This window comes from Ursus americanus, chromosome 1 (assembly GCF_024610735.1).
Source record: "Ursus americanus isolate L20-20 chromosome 1, mUrsAme1.1.p, whole genome shotgun sequence".
Classification (NCBI taxonomy): Eukaryota; Metazoa; Chordata; class Mammalia; order Carnivora; family Ursidae; genus Ursus; species Ursus americanus.
This window is the reverse complement of record NC_142127.1, coordinates 87,108,271-87,125,110: the sequence shown is the minus strand read 5'-3', so window position 1 is coordinate 87,125,110 and position 16,840 is coordinate 87,108,271. Positions and strand designations below refer to the sequence as shown.

Here is a 16,840-nt window from a genome sequence, read left to right as displayed (position 1 = left end):
CTGCCAGACCTTTGAAAAGTTTCACTTTGCTGCCTTTTAAGTCTCAGAGCGTCTGGGGGTCAGGCCTCAGGGCCTGGTGGTCAGCCCAGCAGTCTGGTCCTAGACCTGGGGGCATCATGAACCCCACTAGGCTTAGCTTTCCCTGGGATTTAGTAGAGGAGCAAGAGGATCGTTCTGGGAGGTCCATAGGGAGGAGGCCCAGATGCAGATCTGTAACCCAGAGGTTTGTTCTTATGTCACTGAAGAGGTGGGCTGATCGCACTTGGAGAGAGGGAACCACATCGGAGTCTGCTCTATCCCACCGAAAAGGCTCACTTCCATAGACCTTAGCCACCAACAGATGCCGCAGACAGATGAGCTGGCCAGGCGGAAGCCATAAAGCCAACCCCTGTTGGGAGCAGCTGGAGGGCCCTCCATGCCCTGAAGCCCCCAAGGACCAAGTGCCAGGTCCCTGGGCCCTCCTTGGCCACCACTCCTCACTCCCCCCTCGTCCAAGGCCCATCTCTCTGTTGTTTATCCTTGAGTACGCCGAGTTTCTCTGCTCTGTCATTTGAGCCTGTGCCATTTGGGCCGGGGGGGAGGCAGAGGGCTAATGAGCGGCCAGGCTGTCTAGGAACCGTGAAATACAATCCTGTCTTTCCCACTTACACACCGTATCTGACGGATGGAGAAAATAGGCTTTTATAGCCCTGAAAGAGGATGCCTCTCCTGGGTCCGTGGCCTTGACACTGTTCAGAACCAGCTGTGTTTAGAGAAAGCTCCTGTGCATAATGGACCGTGGGTTCCCTTCCTGGCCCGCCCCCGCCCGCCCCTCGCACTGGCATCTGCTTGCCTGGTCTCTCCTCCTGCTGCTGTGCAGTGAGCGTGTGTCAACCAGGGGTAGCTGGAGAACAGAGGAGGGGGCCTGTCCCCATTCTGGACCCGAGTGGCTGTGCCAGAAGCTGCTTTTGGAAGGTCTCTGCTCGTTCTGTTCCATTTTCCTCTTTGTGTCCCAGTCTCCACACTGGGGATGGGGAAGGACGGCACAGTGGGCTGAATCCGGGCCTGAGTGGCAGCTTCGGACACCAGGAGGAGCATGGCTTATGGAGGCAGACGGACTTGCGTTTACATTTAGGTTCTCCTCCTAATAGCCGTGAGATCTCAGCTGCGTTATTTAAACTGTCAGAGCCTCACTTCACACGTCTCTAGAAAGCGCTCTATGAAACGATTGCACTGGATTTTTTTTTTTTTTTTTTGAGAATGCAACTTTAAGTGATCACACTGGGTTTTATGCCTGGGATGGCACCTGCCACACAGGGCGGCCTCAGTATCTCATTTTTTTAAAGAGAAAAATGCAAAAAGAACTTTTGAAAGATCAAATGCTTGATCAGGCAAAGAGTGCAAGAGGTGACTGGGTTATTTTTAATTTCACTGGGGAGGCTGGCAGGGAGTCTCACTGGTTCTGTAGGGTGGCCTGGGCAGCAGCCTTTCCATGTGGAGACAGCCAGAGGTAAGGGGCCAGTGCAGACCCTCCGCGGAGGCGTGGGGTCAGGAGGAGATCGGGAGTGACCGACAGAGAAGTAGTGACTCAGGAGCTGTGGCGTTGGGGGGTCATCTGGGCAGATGGAGATGGGAAGGCCCAACGCAGAGCCTCGGGCAGGAAGAGGCAAAGGAAGAAGAAAGGGAGAGGGGGAGGGAGGTCAGCTGGGGGATGCCCTGGGAGGCAGCAGATCCCTAATCTCAGACCTATGCTGCTCACTCCGGGGGAGATACTGGACCTTTCTGTGCCAGACCATGGCAGGATGGTGGCTGGTGGAGGAGTCACTGTGTCCTGCACCCAGGGGGCTCTTCACAGAGGCGCCTTCCTTCTTCCCTTTCCCTCAGAAACATGGAGAGGCCTGTTAGAAGGGGATGGCGGTCAGGAATCCCTGCTTTAGGTAGGGCAAGGGCCTTCGGAAGGGACGTCGGGCCGCCCCTGACTGGTCGCCGGTGAGATGAGAAGGTGGGGAAGGCAACTTAGCACTTTCTGTGGGTAAGAGGTCTGAGGGGGCCAACTGTCAGGGACCGGTGAATGGGGGGGGGCAAGGAAGTGACAACAGCAGGCGGACGCTCCCCAGGGAAGCCACTGGGCAGCGAGGGGAGGCCTGGAGGGTGGGCTAGAGCTTGAGGCAGCACAGGGTGGAGGGGCAGGGCACGGTGGCTGCTTGCATCAGTGAGTGACCCAGCTGTCCTTTTAAGAAGAATGAGCTAATTCCTTCCAAAATCCTTTCTCTTGGAGGTGGCATGTGAGGTCAAGCTTTTGGGTGTCTGTTGAAAGCTGCCCCCCCGCGAAGTCTGGCAGGAGGAAAGCCGGCGCGTGCGTGAGCGCACTCCTGGCTGTGGCTGTCCCGTGCGCTCCGGGGAGGACGGGGCTGGGCTTCTGCAGCAGGTGTCCTGGTACCGCTGTAATCTTGCTCCTGGTACCCCTGGAATCTTGCTCCTGGTACCCCTGGAATCTTGCACGCGTGGCAGAAGAGGGCTGCAGGCTCCCCGGGGACTCTTCCGAGGGAAGGGAGGTTAATGTGGCTGGCTTCCTTTCGGAATGAGAGGTGGGGCAGCCAGGGAGAGGAGCAGAGGAAGGACCTCTGGTAAGTCTAAGAAACCCAGGGGCTTTTTACTCAGTCTTGGAGCCTGCTGCATAGCTTCAGAAAATATGGGGGAGTTTCATGGCTCTCTGTTGCAGACAAGCACAGTTCAGGCCAAAACACTGACCTATTCTCCTTGGTCCTCAGAATTTCAGACCTTTGTGGGTTGGGCCACCCCTCACCACACACCACAAGGCGCCTCGGAGGGAACGGTGTCGCTCTCCTTACAGAGGATGTGGGGAGGAGGTGGACAGGAGGGAGCATGGGGACGAAAGGGTCGGGACAAATGGGAGGGGGTTGAGGTCCTTTCCACCTGCTTTGAAGTCCCCAAAGGAAGGACTGGAGCACACTTCCCAGCAAGCCAACCCTCGAGAAGGATGTTGCTGGGTTTGGTAGCGTTCTGGGCTAGAGCCTGGGAATACTTTTGTCTCTAGAAAAGTTCTCTCCCAAGACTTCAACTGTGTTTTCTTGGTTCCTCCTTGGGCACAGCTGCTGTGGCTTCAGGTTGGTTTCTTCTCTGATCAGCTTTTCTTCTGTGCTCTCCTTCCACTTCCTTTTCTCCCTTCCCACCTGCCGACCCATCTCCTCCCTTCCTGTTTTAGAAGGCAGTGTGGCCAGGAGCAAAGTGCCTCAGCCCTACGGCCACGTTGCCGGGATGTGAAGTCCCACGTCTCACTAGTGCACACTTGGGCAAGTTGTCTTGAGTGTGATAATAATAGCCATCTCCCAGAGTAACACGCATGATGGGAATTACCTGAGTAAATACATGAAAAGAGCTTAGAGCAGTGCCTGGGAAGAAGTAAGTGCTCTATACGTATTATCCCTACCTATCTATCTATCTATCTATCTATCTATCTATCTATCTATCTACCTACCTACCTACCTATCTCCCTAGCTCTACTTTTTTGTACGTGCCTTGAGACCTTTTTGGATTTTGTCAGTTGATATAGGAAAAATACATGATGTTGAAAGAGCCTATAGACATTACATTTCTAGAAATTTAAAATTATATACAGTTGACCCATGAACAACATGGGTTTGAACTGTATGGATCCACTTATACAAGGATTTTTTTTTTTGATGCATACCGTACAGTACTGTAAATGCATGGGCCCTATTTTCTTTTCCTTATTATTTTAATAATATGTTTTTCTCTGGCTTACTTTAAGAATACAGTATATACTACACATAATATGCAAAATAGATGTTAATCGACATAAATGTTTATGTTAATGGTAAGGCTTCCAGTCAACAGGAGGCTATTAGTAGTTCAGTTTTGAGGGAATCAAAAGTTATGCATGGATTTTTGACTGCGTGGGAGGTCGGCACCCCTAACTCCCAAGCTGTTCAAGGGTCAACGGTGGTATATTTCCTATAGAAATTATCCCTTCGAGGTCCAGTGATGAAGGGTTCATTATCTTACAAAGACTTCATTCTAAAAACAAAGATCCTCCTTACGTTCCTTCTTGGGACTTTTCTACCTGTTAGTCTTAGCCCTATATTTTGAGTGTATATAGAGAAGAGAAAAGAAGGGGAATCTTTCTTTCACATAGCAACTGTTGAAGCTTGAAGGATGCCATCACGTCCTCCCAAAGCCCTCTGGTTTGCAGCTCGGTCAGCCAGGCTGCCACGACAGAGCTTCCAAGGCCCTCATCTTGTCTCGGTCGCTCTCCTGGCTGTAGCACTGTTGGACAAGATGCCTGTTTAGGCCGCTTCCCCAGTGGTTCTGTGCAGAGTGCTGAGACGTCATGATTAATGCAGTGTAATGTACATTAGTTTTGTGGGCTCCATTTCATGCCGTTGGGGCAGGCTCCACGTGCTATTTATTTTGGGAAGCCCAGACCTGTGCTTGGCACAAAGCAGGTGCCTCGGAAATGCAGACCGAATGCCCCATTTTGGGTGGATTTGGAGCTTTTAGTTGATCAAACGCTAGACCTGTCTTTGACATGAACTGCTGTGCGAGCAGCTGTCTGCATCGGGTACTCTGGCCGCGTCCACCGTTTCAACCTGACAGGAGGACAGATCTCCATTAATAAATGTCAGTGTAGAGATTTTATTTCATAGCCTTATGTGTTGCATATTTTCAACTCTTGGTTCTCTCCTGCCATGTGTCGGCTACCTCTCCTACCTCTGTGGCCTCCAGTTTCTCAGAGTCAATGATACAAAGGCTGGCGAGCGCTCCACACTGAACCCTATCGTGCATTACTGAAAACCTTTCTCTAGACTGACATCAGCGGTTTTGAGTACCCATCAGTAGTTGCAAAACTACCCTCGTCCGCATTATCCATCTCGCATTTTCTGTGAGAAGCAAACATGAGAAGAATCTGTTAGCAGATATGCCCCCCACGTATTACATGTCTTTCTCTGACTTACCTGATATTTCCCACCACGTACAAAATGAAAGAAAACTAGAGATGCCGTCAATATGATTTTTCTATCCTTTAGAGAATCTCTCTTTGTCCTAAGTAAAAGGTAGCATGGGATGATATAAACTGGCAAAAATCTGAAAGAAAGAGATAACAGTTAACAGTGTTCAAAGGACTCACTTTACCAAGAAGCTGTCATTTTCAGGTAAAGATATTGGGGTCCCATTCACTGTGCCATTCCCTGATGTAGATGTTTAACTTTCATACAAGGCGATGTTGTTACAGCCAACGTGTCAGTGTTGAGTTGAAGTGGAAATTCCCAAAGGGAAATCTATGGTGCATGACACATGTGAGTCCTTAATCATTTTTGACGGTGATGCTAGAAAGAATGATGGGGAAGCAAATGGTCTTCAGGCATTTTTTAGTTTTAAGGCACATTTAGGAACATATTGTCATTTTTAGGGGACCATTTTCTATAAAACAAGTATATATACATTTTAAAAGATTTCTATTTTTTTCAAGATTTTATTTATTTGAGAGAGAGAGAGATAGCACGAGCGGGGGAAAGGGGCAGAGGGAGGGAGAGCGAAGGACAAGCAGAATCCCCACTGAGTGCAAAGCCCAACCAGGGGCTCAATCCCAGGACCCCTGAGATCATGACTTGAGCTGAAGTCAGACGCTTAACTGACTGAGCCATCCAGGTGCCCCTTTAAAGATTTTATTTTTAAGAAATCTCTATATCTAATATGGGGCTCAATCCCGGGATCAAGACTTGGCATGGTCTACCAACTGAGCCAACCAGGCGCCCCCAAATATATATGTGTATTATAATTTTGTGTCTGTCTACACCAGATGGTAAAAAAGTCAAGTTAAGGAAGGATCTGGAACTTTATATTCTGATACAGAATGATTGCTAAAATATATTAAGTGAAAAGTACAGGATATAGTATGCCACCATTTAGGGGAAAAAATGGAAGGGTACAGGAGAAGTTGATAGCATTCCTTATTTGTAGAAAGGACACTGATGGCGGGGGGACAGGGCCTTTATTTCTTTTTGGATTGTGGCTCATATGATTGTATTACCTAAGTTAAATAAGCCAACCATAAATGTGCTAGAAAAAGGAAGCTGTGTTGGGGTAGCCACAGTAACTAGTCATTCTTTTCTGTTTCCTTTTTTAAAATTAAGGGTATGTGGCCTTTGGAATTAGATTTGAATTCTGGCTTGACTGCTACTGGCAGCTGAACATGAGAGAAGTAACATAACTCGTGCAAAATTGGGGAAAGACTCTTCTTGCAGATCAAATACAATAAGGACCATTTCTTAAAGTTCAGTTTGTGATTGTCTGCTCTTGGGATATGGAATGAAGACGATGAAGCAGATGTAAGCCTGGGTATGAGCATCTTCTTCTGAAGGTGGTATTGGACCATCCAAGAAAGACAAAAACCAAGCGATTCTAATGCTTGGGTTTCACATGGTGAATAGGTTTTAACTCCAAGTTATTATGAATCAAAAGTCATCTTTGAACTGATCACTAGATCCAGCCAGAAAGATTCAACATGTGTTTGTAAGTAAGGGAATTGTGTGGTTAAGTCACTGGTAGCTGGACCCCTGTCCATCAGATCAATGAGATATAAGCCGCATCCTCGCTCCTGTTATAAGAACAGTCTTGCCCGAGTGAGAAGCTCTGTTCTGATGAACAGAATTCAGGGGAGGCACCATAAAGCAATCCCTGGACACAGAAGAGGACTGCTGTTATATCTGGGTCATTGTCCGAGTCACTTCTGGGACAAAGAGATAGAGTCATTAATACTGCATTCTCTGTAAGTCATAACCTCGCCCAGCTAAATAGGTCTGTATGCTGAATGTTTTCCCCCAGGAGCAAGAGGTAGGAAAACATGAGACTAATATTTTGTGCGGTAGTTATAGTTTCTTTTTGTTTATGTACTCAGTGAGTGCACTTTGTAACATGAATCTTTCGGATGCAAGGACCAGAGAAAGAACTCCAGTTTTCTAAACCTAAGTGGAATTGTCTTGGATAACAGAGAGTTCCAGAAGTAGGACTGACTTCAGATGAGATAGGATCCTGAGGCCCAGATGTCGTTAGGCTCTTTCTCTCTCTGTGATTCTTTCACCTTTGTCCTCCTCTGAGAGTTGACTTCTTCCTTAGGCTGACTCTTCTCAGGGCGATGGAGCCGTTCCAGGTGGTTCTAGGTGGTTCCAGGTGGTTCTAGGTTTTTTTACCCTCTCACTACATTGTCCAGGGGAAGGGAGAACGTCTCTCCTGGTTGCTCTCGAAAGCCTTACAGATTTAGCTGCGTCTCCTTTGCCGAGCGGGGTGCCTGCTACTGCCCCGGGAGGGTATGCTGACTGCTGTAAGTTACTGCATTTCAAACCTGGCAGCCCTTCAAAGGATTCTGATGTCATCAGCCTGGGAGATGGATCTTGTGTGTTGGTATTTTAAAAATGCTTCCTGGATAATTCAAAGTTGAGTGTAGTACTGAGGAATAAGGCAAGGAAAAGAAGATGGGAAAGCAAACTTTTCATTTTCATTTTAGACCCTTCTGTTCTTTTTGGGTTTTACTTCTATGTGAGTATATTATTTTTATAACTAAAAATAAGTTGATCGCTTTTGAAGTTGTTCCTACGAGTTTAAGATGACTTAAAATATATGTAGCCTCTTGTTAGAGTACATTTCTCTAAACGTATGTGATGTGTGCATCACCTTTTTTAGCAAGAAATGTGAAGTACTTTTTAACTGTCCCATTCATCCAGAGCCTCACAGTTATATAGTCCTTTGTTCTGCCTGTCTTCTTGTTGCCTCAGCCTTCTTATCTGTCTTCAATCTGGTGGGCCGGCAACCAGAGAGGACAAGCACCTTGAGAATCCGCTCTACGTGCCTTCGGTAACTCACTTTCAGTCACATGCCTTTCACTTGGACTCGGCCCCCGAGTATCTTATGCAATCAATTCTGCACGCTTCCTTCCTTCCTTTCTTTCTTTCTTTCTTTCTTTCTTTCTTTGAGAAGGGGGAGGGGCAGAGGGAGAAAGAAAATCTCAAGCAGACCATGCTGAGCGTGAAGCCTGATGTGGGGCTCCCTCTCACGACCCTGAGATCACGACCTGAGCCAAAATCAAGAATTGGATGCTTAACTGACTGAGCCACCCAGGCACCCCCTGCACTATTTCTTTTATTACACCTTTGCTAATTGACTTCTTGTTAAAATTTCAGGCCACTGTATCATGACGAGCACAACGTGTTACATTAGGTTTTAGCAGAAGACAAGCGAAAGATTATTTTAGAAAATAAGACTTCACCTTTTGATGTCAAGTGGGTTTGAATTTCAACTCACTTGTGAAGAGTATTTAATTGGTCTTTGTTGTTTTAAAAAAATGATTTACTTATTTTGGAGGGGGGAGGGGCAGAGGGAGAGGGAAAGAGAGAATGCCAAGTAGATTCCAGGCAGAGTACATAACCCGACGCGGGGCTTATCCCAGGACCCCGAGATCATGACCAAGAGCTGGACACTCAACCGAGTGCGCCCCCCACGCACCTCTGGTCTTTGTGATTTTAAACGCATTTGTCTAAAAACAGAGTGTGACAACTTAAAAATTGTAGGACAGCACAAGACTTTCTTTTCTCTAGTATCAGGAGAGGTGAGTTCGTTTGCTCTGTGGGTGAGATTTTGCACATCACGCTTCCTCATTTGTTACATTCAGCTTCTGTTCTTTGGGGACATATGTTAAAGACAAATTCAAATTCCCCTCAGCATTTATTTTCTCAAAAGCCAATTCTTAGTTAAAGCCTTACCCTCTAAAACCTGGTTTTAGAGCTTTAAATTTTGCACAAAACCTCCAGATACTTTCATATGTGATTATCCATGACCATACTGTCGAAAGGAGACAGTAATAATTCGGATATATGGAGTGCGTGGTTTCCTTCCATTAATCTTAACAAGCACTTCCCATGCACCAGTCAGTGGATGCGTCACGCAGGGAGCTGGCCTTAGCAGGTTTTTCAATGTCATAGTGTCGCTTCTCCATCAAACCCTTTTATCAGAGTAACAGACACTGAAACAGAATGAATTTGTATGACATGCAGTGCTGGAATTTAGGAATAGCAGAAGAGCTGATAGGTGGGCAGCAAGAAGAGAAAAGTTAAAAAAAAAAAATCTGAAGCTTGGATGACCCAGTGAGGCTGGGTCTCTGAAAGGATAGGCTTTGGCTGCATGGAGCTGAGGAAACAAGTTCCAGGGGCATCAGCGTAAGAAGCCGGGAAGGCGGCTCAGAGACCTTGAATCACAAGCTAATGAAGCCATCTAGTGGTTTGTTACATAATCTGAGGTTGTGCAAACGGGAGGCAACTCTGCGGATTTTTCGATTGTGTGGGTTTCTCTAATCACGTGTTTGTAAAAGCCTGATCACTTTCCACTTAAGGAGGACCCGCTTCATTGAGAATCAGTGCAACGCGGCTCTGTGCAGTATTTTATTTATTTACAATGTTCTTTTTCGCAAAAAGGACTGAAGCCGCTCACATGAAAAGACAGCGAGAGAGCACAAGGCAGAAGATGAGAAAGAAAAAGCATAAATAAAGACATAAAAAGTAGCCTGAAATGTTGATCATTTAAAAATGCTTATGAAATCCGATCAATTTTCTGTGAAAGGACTCTGTATTTTCACTTAGTGGAAACTGATCAGTTATAAAATTCACAATGTCCAGAATGATGAAACAGTTTTCAGGAGAAGTAAAGCCCTACCTGATGCTGAGAGCTGAGCACTTTTTCTTCTGGAGGTCTTCCCAAATGAGGTGCTGCCCTCAGTCCTCATGATAGAGACCATCCCGAGTCTTGGAGGATTGTTTCTTAATCGTGTCTACCCTCGCTTGAGGAGAAAGTGCATCCAACACCCGTTTCAGGGCTTGCACGAACACATGTGATCCTCAGAATAAGCTATGGGGTCAGGAGTACTAGTGTCCCCGTACTGCACACGAGGCCATGAGACACAGTTATGAACTTGCTCAAAGCCAGGCTGTTAAGAAATAATGGAACGGGGACCCAGACCTGGGCAGTGTGGTTCCAGCAGCCATGTCCTTTTCCAAGATGCTGTACCCTGACTGGCCAATGTGGTTCAATAAGGCCCATCCGACGAGAACAACAATACTTGAGGCTCTCCCCCAACTTACACACTCTGGAAGGGATTATATATATATATCATCGACTTCAACAGGATGCTAAAGATGAGGTCAGGGTGGCATATTTCCAAGACGACTCAGTTAACTTTTCTTTCTTCCAGGGCACAGTCTTTATCCCTGACCCCAGTTGCCACACCCTTGTGCCCACACATGGACACACATGCCTTTGGTCCAAATTAAAAAAAGAAGAAGAAGACCAGAAAAGAGTACTTAAATTCCCTACTTTCTGGCTTCTAAAAAGTGACTGAAATCCTATGCCCTTTTAATGGCCTATCCTTAGATAGAAGATCTAAAATCCAGTCGTAACAAAACACCCTTTATTTTGCTGGCTTTTCTTTTTCAAAATGGTACCTATAAATATTTGTGAATGGCAGCTAAATTGATTTCTCTTAGGCAGTCACCGGAAGTTGATTAGCAACAAGCAAGGCCAACCTCGACAGGAACTATAGGGAAATGGTGTCATCATCGAAACATTTGCAGTCAGAGGAGTCAGAGCATCACACACTTGAGTCTTAAATTGAGCATACAGAACAAAGTTCTTTTAAGCTGTGCATTAGAATAGTTGTGGTGAATGTTTTTGCTGAAAGTAAAAGGTATACTCTATAAAATGTTCTGTATAGATAAGGCTCCTTAACAATAAAGGGCCATGAGATTTAAAAGAAACACTTAGCTTAATAAAGATTCCAGCGTTCCTAAAAGATTCAAGTTCTGTTTAGGGACCAATGTGATGGCCTGCTGCCCATAAGATTGAAGTTTTCAGAGTGATAGCTTTTTAATAGGCTCGCAGAACGCTTGAGAGATTCGCCCTATCATGGAACAGAAGTGAAAGAGAGCAATGCTGAGATATGGTGAAGAAAATGTTGGCTGGGAATCCAGAAGCTTGGGATTCCCAGGTCTACTTCACTCAGATAATAAAGGAAGAAATAAATTCTTTGTGTGTGCCGTTTTTCTCATGAACTTTGGAGTCAGACCTGGATTCCAATACCAATTCTGGTACCCATTAGCTGGATGGTGTTGGATTCCCCAGTTAATGTCTTTGGGCCTCGGTTTCTTAGGGGATAAAATGGCTTTGGTCAGACCTGGGTTTTATTAGGGGTTCACTGCGTGCGGGTGTGTGCTTTGATGTACCTTTAATCTTTATAACCGTCTGGAAGGGAGTCATCACTGTTGTTACCCCCACTTTTCAGGTAAGAGCATTGTGACTGAGAGAACAGCAATGGGAAGGGTTTAATTAGCACCATTTATACGATGGGTCACATCACCTGCTACAGGCTGATGTCCAGAAAATGTAGCCGATGGATTCCTATGGGCTCCCTTCTCACCCGTGCCCTCCTCTCCTTTCAGAAAGGTTTTGAAGCCTGGTGAAGAGGAGACCCACACGTTTCACTTAGCTTCCATTTGGGGATTAGATGGAAGGGCTAAAAATAAAGGTGCATTTTTATTTTCCTACAGGAGTGGCAGGGGATTAGATAGAAGGGCTAAAAATAAAGGTGCATTTTTATTTTCCTACAGGAGTGGCAAAAACTCAACTACGACATCTACACGCTGCGACGGATCCGGAGAGAAGTGAGAAATAGATGGAAACGCATTTTAGAGGACTTAGGTGAGTCCGAAAGTGATTATGGAATGATACAAATAACCAGCGGTGAGCCTTCCTCTTCCCTTTCTTCTGCGTGCTTTGTATGAAAGGCATGGCAGCAGCCGACTGATTGGAGCTACTGTGTACTAATTACTGTCCCCATCCTGTCCTCCTTGTATCCTCCAGCATAAACATCTGATACTTGTGTTATCGCCAGCCCATGTCTTGAGGACATATTTTGCCATGTGCTACTCCATCTGTCCTCGTGTGGTGTATCCCAGGGCAGGGGAAGCCCGTGGGCGCTAGCACCGAACGTTTTTGGCCGTGTACGTCATGGATTGAATTAGATGAGCGTGACTGGCCAGTTAGTAGTAGCTGCTGTGTAAGATGAGGCAGGTTGGAAGATCTGTTGTTTGTAAGAGAGACAGCAAAACTCAGTGTAGACGCTCGGAAGGACTAAAAGGTAGGAAAGCTTCCAAGTTGGGGCAAACATCTTTGGCGTCAGAGCAGATGTTGGGCATTGGTTTTTCTTGTCTGCAGGGTTGTGATACAGTCAGTGTGGCCCCTCACATTATAAAATGACTTCGTTTTAGTATTTAAAGCATGAATGTATCAAGTTTGAAGTCCTCTGTCCTTCTGCCTTGAAAGAGAACAGGACACCTTGGCATCATACCTTTTCACCTGTGGTGTACCCACTTGCTATTGCCAGCCCCCATGGCTTTAGTTGGGATACAGTGGGATGGGACGGACCCCTGCCCTCTTTACTCACCCACTACGATTGTGACTGAATTGTCTCCTTTTATAGTGTAAGTTACTCCAGGTGTACATCTCTGAGTCTTTCATATTTTGGGGTGAGTAATTTTAACCAGACAAGCATATTGCCTCGGGGAAGGGAATCTGGGCTCGGAGAAGTAGAAGCCTGGAGACCACTTTGCAGGTCTCCAACTGCAAAGGCAGGTAGGGGAAGAGTAAGGAGTGGGAGGAGGATTTCGGTGCCAAAAAAAAAAAAAAAGAGGCAGTGAGTTGTCGGTGGGTGAGGATCTGAGGCTTAACTTGGAAGGGAAAAGTTAACAAAGAAAATTAAATAGGAAGGGATCTCAAAAGAGCTTTAATTAAAGACCCTGCCGGTCACGTGGACCTGGGAAGAAGCCCATGGAATGGCGCCTGGGCTCCTGATCTTTGTTTAGAGTCCACATCTGGGTGCCTTCTTACTCTCCTGCAGGCTGGCCATTTCCTGGGACTACTGTATTTACATGAGGGGTAAAGTTTTTGTCCCCATAGGTTTTCAAAAGGAAGCCGACTCTTTGTTGTCAGTGACGAAACTCAGCACCATCAGCGATTCTAAAAACACAAGGAAAGCGCGGGAGATATTGTTAAAACTGGCTGAAGAAACCAATATTTTTCCAACCAGCTGGGAGCTCTCGGAGAGATACCTCTTTGTCGTGGTGAGTAGATGTATTTTTTTTCAATATTTTATTTTATTTATTTGGAGAAAGAGAATGAGCAGGGGAAGGGACAGAGGGAGAGAGAAGCTGACTCCCCGCTGAGCAGGGAGCACCAACACGGGGCTGGATCCCAGGACCCTGGGATCATGACCTGAGCTGACGGCAGACGCCTAACCGACTGAGCCACCAATACACTAGATGTATTTTTTTACGTGCCCTCATTTTGCTTTAAATTTTTGCTTTTCAGTTATTCCAAATATTCACCATTCCAGCACGACTAGCAACCCCAGAGTCTCAGGCAGTAGATGAAGCTGGCATTCTCTGGTTTCCAGGGGCCGGCAGCATCAGAACCACCTGAAGGGCTTTAAATATTCACCTTTCTGGTTTGCACCCAGACCTATTGAGACTCAGGTTGTGGCTTAAGAGTCTGTCCTTCTCAGCCACCTCTGCCATGCGGTCAGCTTTTTGAATCATTTGTAGAATGTGAGAAACATTGTATATATAACCTAAGATTAAAAAAACATTTGAAGGGACTCTAAGAGTGTGGAATGTTTCTTGGATAATATAAATAAAGGGTTAAGGGACATCTCTAAATTTGTTGAGAACAATTGAAGAAACGTTTTACTTGCTCATGATTATTTCTAGGGTGGGTATTGTTGTTAGATTGATTTTCCCATCGACGTGGCTGAGTTCCCATCTTGACAGCATTTGTATGTTTAAATCTTTGGCAGGACCGTCTTATTGCTCTTGATGCAGCAGAAGAGTTCTTTAAAATTGCCAGTCTAACTTACCCCAAGAAGCCAGGAGTCCCAAGCCTGGCAGATGGCCAGAAAGAACTGCACTACCTTCCGTTTCCGAGTCCCTAAAGGAGAGTCTAGGAGGCAGAATTGGGATGCTCTCTACTGGTACTCAACAGCTAACCCAAGTTGGACAAATGCATACAGAAGACAGTAAGCAAGTGGAGGGCTAGCTACGTGAAAAATGATTCTAAATCCTGTAAAACAAAAAAACAAAAAACTAAGAGTTTGGAATATGTGGTCTTCAAGAGGATGTTACTGTAAGGAATGTTCGGGTTGCATTGAAACACACTGGTGATCTCGTTATCAGGGAATTGGTCAGTGGATCTTTCCCCCTGGCTGATTAGATTTCAAGAGCCCACCGTCTGCATTTTGGTTTTGGTTGTACAATAAGCCAATTGGGAGAATGGCATGTTCTAGGTAAGAAAACAGTAAGATTGATAGAGCTATCATTGAGCCCAAATATGGATTAATGAATTTTAAATAATTGTTATATAATATAGGCTAATGCCAAAATAATATGAGGCATTATGTGACCTTTCTTCGATTTGGAAGATCTCTCAGAACCCTGCAGATTCAGAGGCATCATCTTGAGTATGAGTCATGATTATTCAGAGGTTCCAATGTAGCAGATAATAGAAATATCTAACAGTGCTGCCCAGAAGGGACTTCCAGATAGATCCATCCCAGGCAGAACTTCCTTCAGCGCCATGTCAAAAAGCTCTGTCTTCAATGGTGGGACATGCCTCTTAAATTCGCAACATTATCAATACCTGGTTACCTCATGTTGGCATCTCATCCATTTCTAGACCACCAGCCCTTGCTATGTTCTCTGGGATAGCATCTCTCCACGGAAACGTTTGACCTCCACTTCCTTCTCTTCTCTTTAATCTGCTTCTGGCTTAGTGGCTGAGAGTCACAGGTGTGCAGCGTCCCGCGGTGCAGACTTGCTGCTCTGTGTATGCGGGCAGCGTTGCACGGAAGGTCATCGCTGGACGCTCTTCCATTTGGAAGAGGATTTTCAAGATGAAGCAGTGCTGCCAGTGCAGCTGCTTCTCTCCACAGACGGAGACCTCCAGCCTTGGAAGTTACTTGCCACTTAAGAAGGAGCTTGTCAGGAATGAATCAAATCAGTAGACTTTCAGAACCCATCAGATGTATGGGTATGTTGCTGAGAACACTGGCGATATTTTTACTCCTATAGACTTTGCTCTTCTGACTTCAGGTACAAAGTAACTTGTCTTTAGTTTGTCCAGGGGATTGTGACTCAAAAACTTGCTGACCAGCTCTTTTGGTAGTGTACACAATGTTTGAGATATTTTTTAGAGGAGATACATGTTCTCCATTTATTAATGCATTGCAGACCAATTTAACTGACATGTTTCAGGAAGATTCTTTCTAGTATAGTGAGTAAGCGAAAAGTTTTATTTTTTATATTTAATGCATAACCTCTACTCTTTCTCATGTTGTTTCAAATTAGCCTGCAGACTATTTCCCTCACTCCTGTAGGCTCTTGAGAGATAAACGTACAAATAGTGAAACAAATAAATAAAAACAAAGCAAACAAAAAATAAACAATAAATCTTTGAAAATCGTATTGTTTTCATGTCTGTCCTTGGAATTTGCATTTTGTCTTTCTGCCCTTTTTTGAGGAGATTGTTTGCATCTATGGAAAATAAATTGTAAGCATAGTCTTCATTTTTGGTAATGTATGAGTAAGGATAAGAATGGCTCTATGATTATAAGAAACAAGGAATTATCCAGGGGAATTTTTCCTTGCAGGGAATTAAAAAGTTTCTCTATTTACTTTTCAGCTGGATGTGTGTGATATTTCCAAGAAATAAGAAGGAACAGATCATTCTTTCCATAATCCCTTTAAATTAAAAGGTAAAGAAGCTGATAGACAAATGGGTTTAAGGACCTCCCCCTTGTCCTAAAGCCAGTCCGAGGGCAGATCTGTGCTCAAGTCCAGGGGACACCTCAGCGCATGACAGGCTCAAGGGTGATTGCAGGGACCACTCCAGAGCTCCCACAGTGAGTGAGCACACGAGGATCCACAGAGAAGCAGGTGGCTTGAGGGTTTTTCTGCTTTCTAAACGTCTCCCTGTTGACCACTGTAGTTACTTCTCAAAGGTTCATCTGTGTATGCAGGGTGATTTCAGATGGTAGAGACGAATGGAAATTTCCATATTAAAATTTATTTATTTTAAAGCGCACCAGGGGGAAAACCCTCTAGTTTGCTGATTTCCTGTTTCATGGATATTATTGCAGTTAACAGTCAAGTATCCATGTTTTCTTAAAGGGGGCACCCAGGAAGGCACAGTGGACATGCTGACCAAGGTGGTAAGGAATGCATTGGTGAGGGGGCAGCCACATCACTGAGAAACTCAGGGGTAGGCCTGTGGTCCAGATGTTGTTCCAGAAGTGGGCTCACTAATAGCAATGGGGATGGAAGAATGGGGCCCAGGGGCAGTGCTGCACTGCCAGAAGCAAAGTGGGCTGAAGGATCACAATGAGTAGCCAGATCTGAGCGTACCTGCAAGAGAATTGGAGATGGTTAATAGAACACAGCTTCCCTAGAGGCAGAATAGAGGAGTAGCCAATAAGAATATTGCTCAAGCTACACCAGCGGAAGATCTCAAAGATGGATGACCAGGAGATAGATAGGGCACAGCCATCCTAACAGAAAGCTACGATCTTTTGCCAAGTTTCCAGACCTTGGCTATTTTCCAGACCCAAAAACTACTGACTGAAGGACAGTCTAGATCCCCAAGAGGAGGTCTTTGCAACACCCCTGCAAGTGTATATGGCAAAGACTCCCCTAGCCCTTCCTCAAAAGGACCTATGGTTATTTACCTGGAA

The 16,840-nt window shown here is 45.5% G+C and overlaps 1 protein-coding gene across 1 annotated transcript in view; it reads left to right on the top strand.

Annotated features, from left to right (window-relative positions):
- MREG (melanoregulin) overlaps positions 1-15,575 on the top strand; it is a 55,776-nt gene extending 40,201 nt beyond the window's left edge. Inside the window, exons 3-5 of the mRNA XM_045806684.2 lie at positions 11,670-11,760; positions 13,018-13,181; positions 13,913-15,575. Of these exons, the coding sequence (XP_045662640.1) occupies positions 11,670-11,760; positions 13,018-13,181; positions 13,913-14,047 (390 nt within the window). The 3' untranslated portion in view covers positions 14,048-15,575. The remainder of the gene's footprint in view (positions 1-11,669; positions 11,761-13,017; positions 13,182-13,912) is intronic.
- Positions 15,576-16,840: the final 1,265 nt, after the last annotated feature.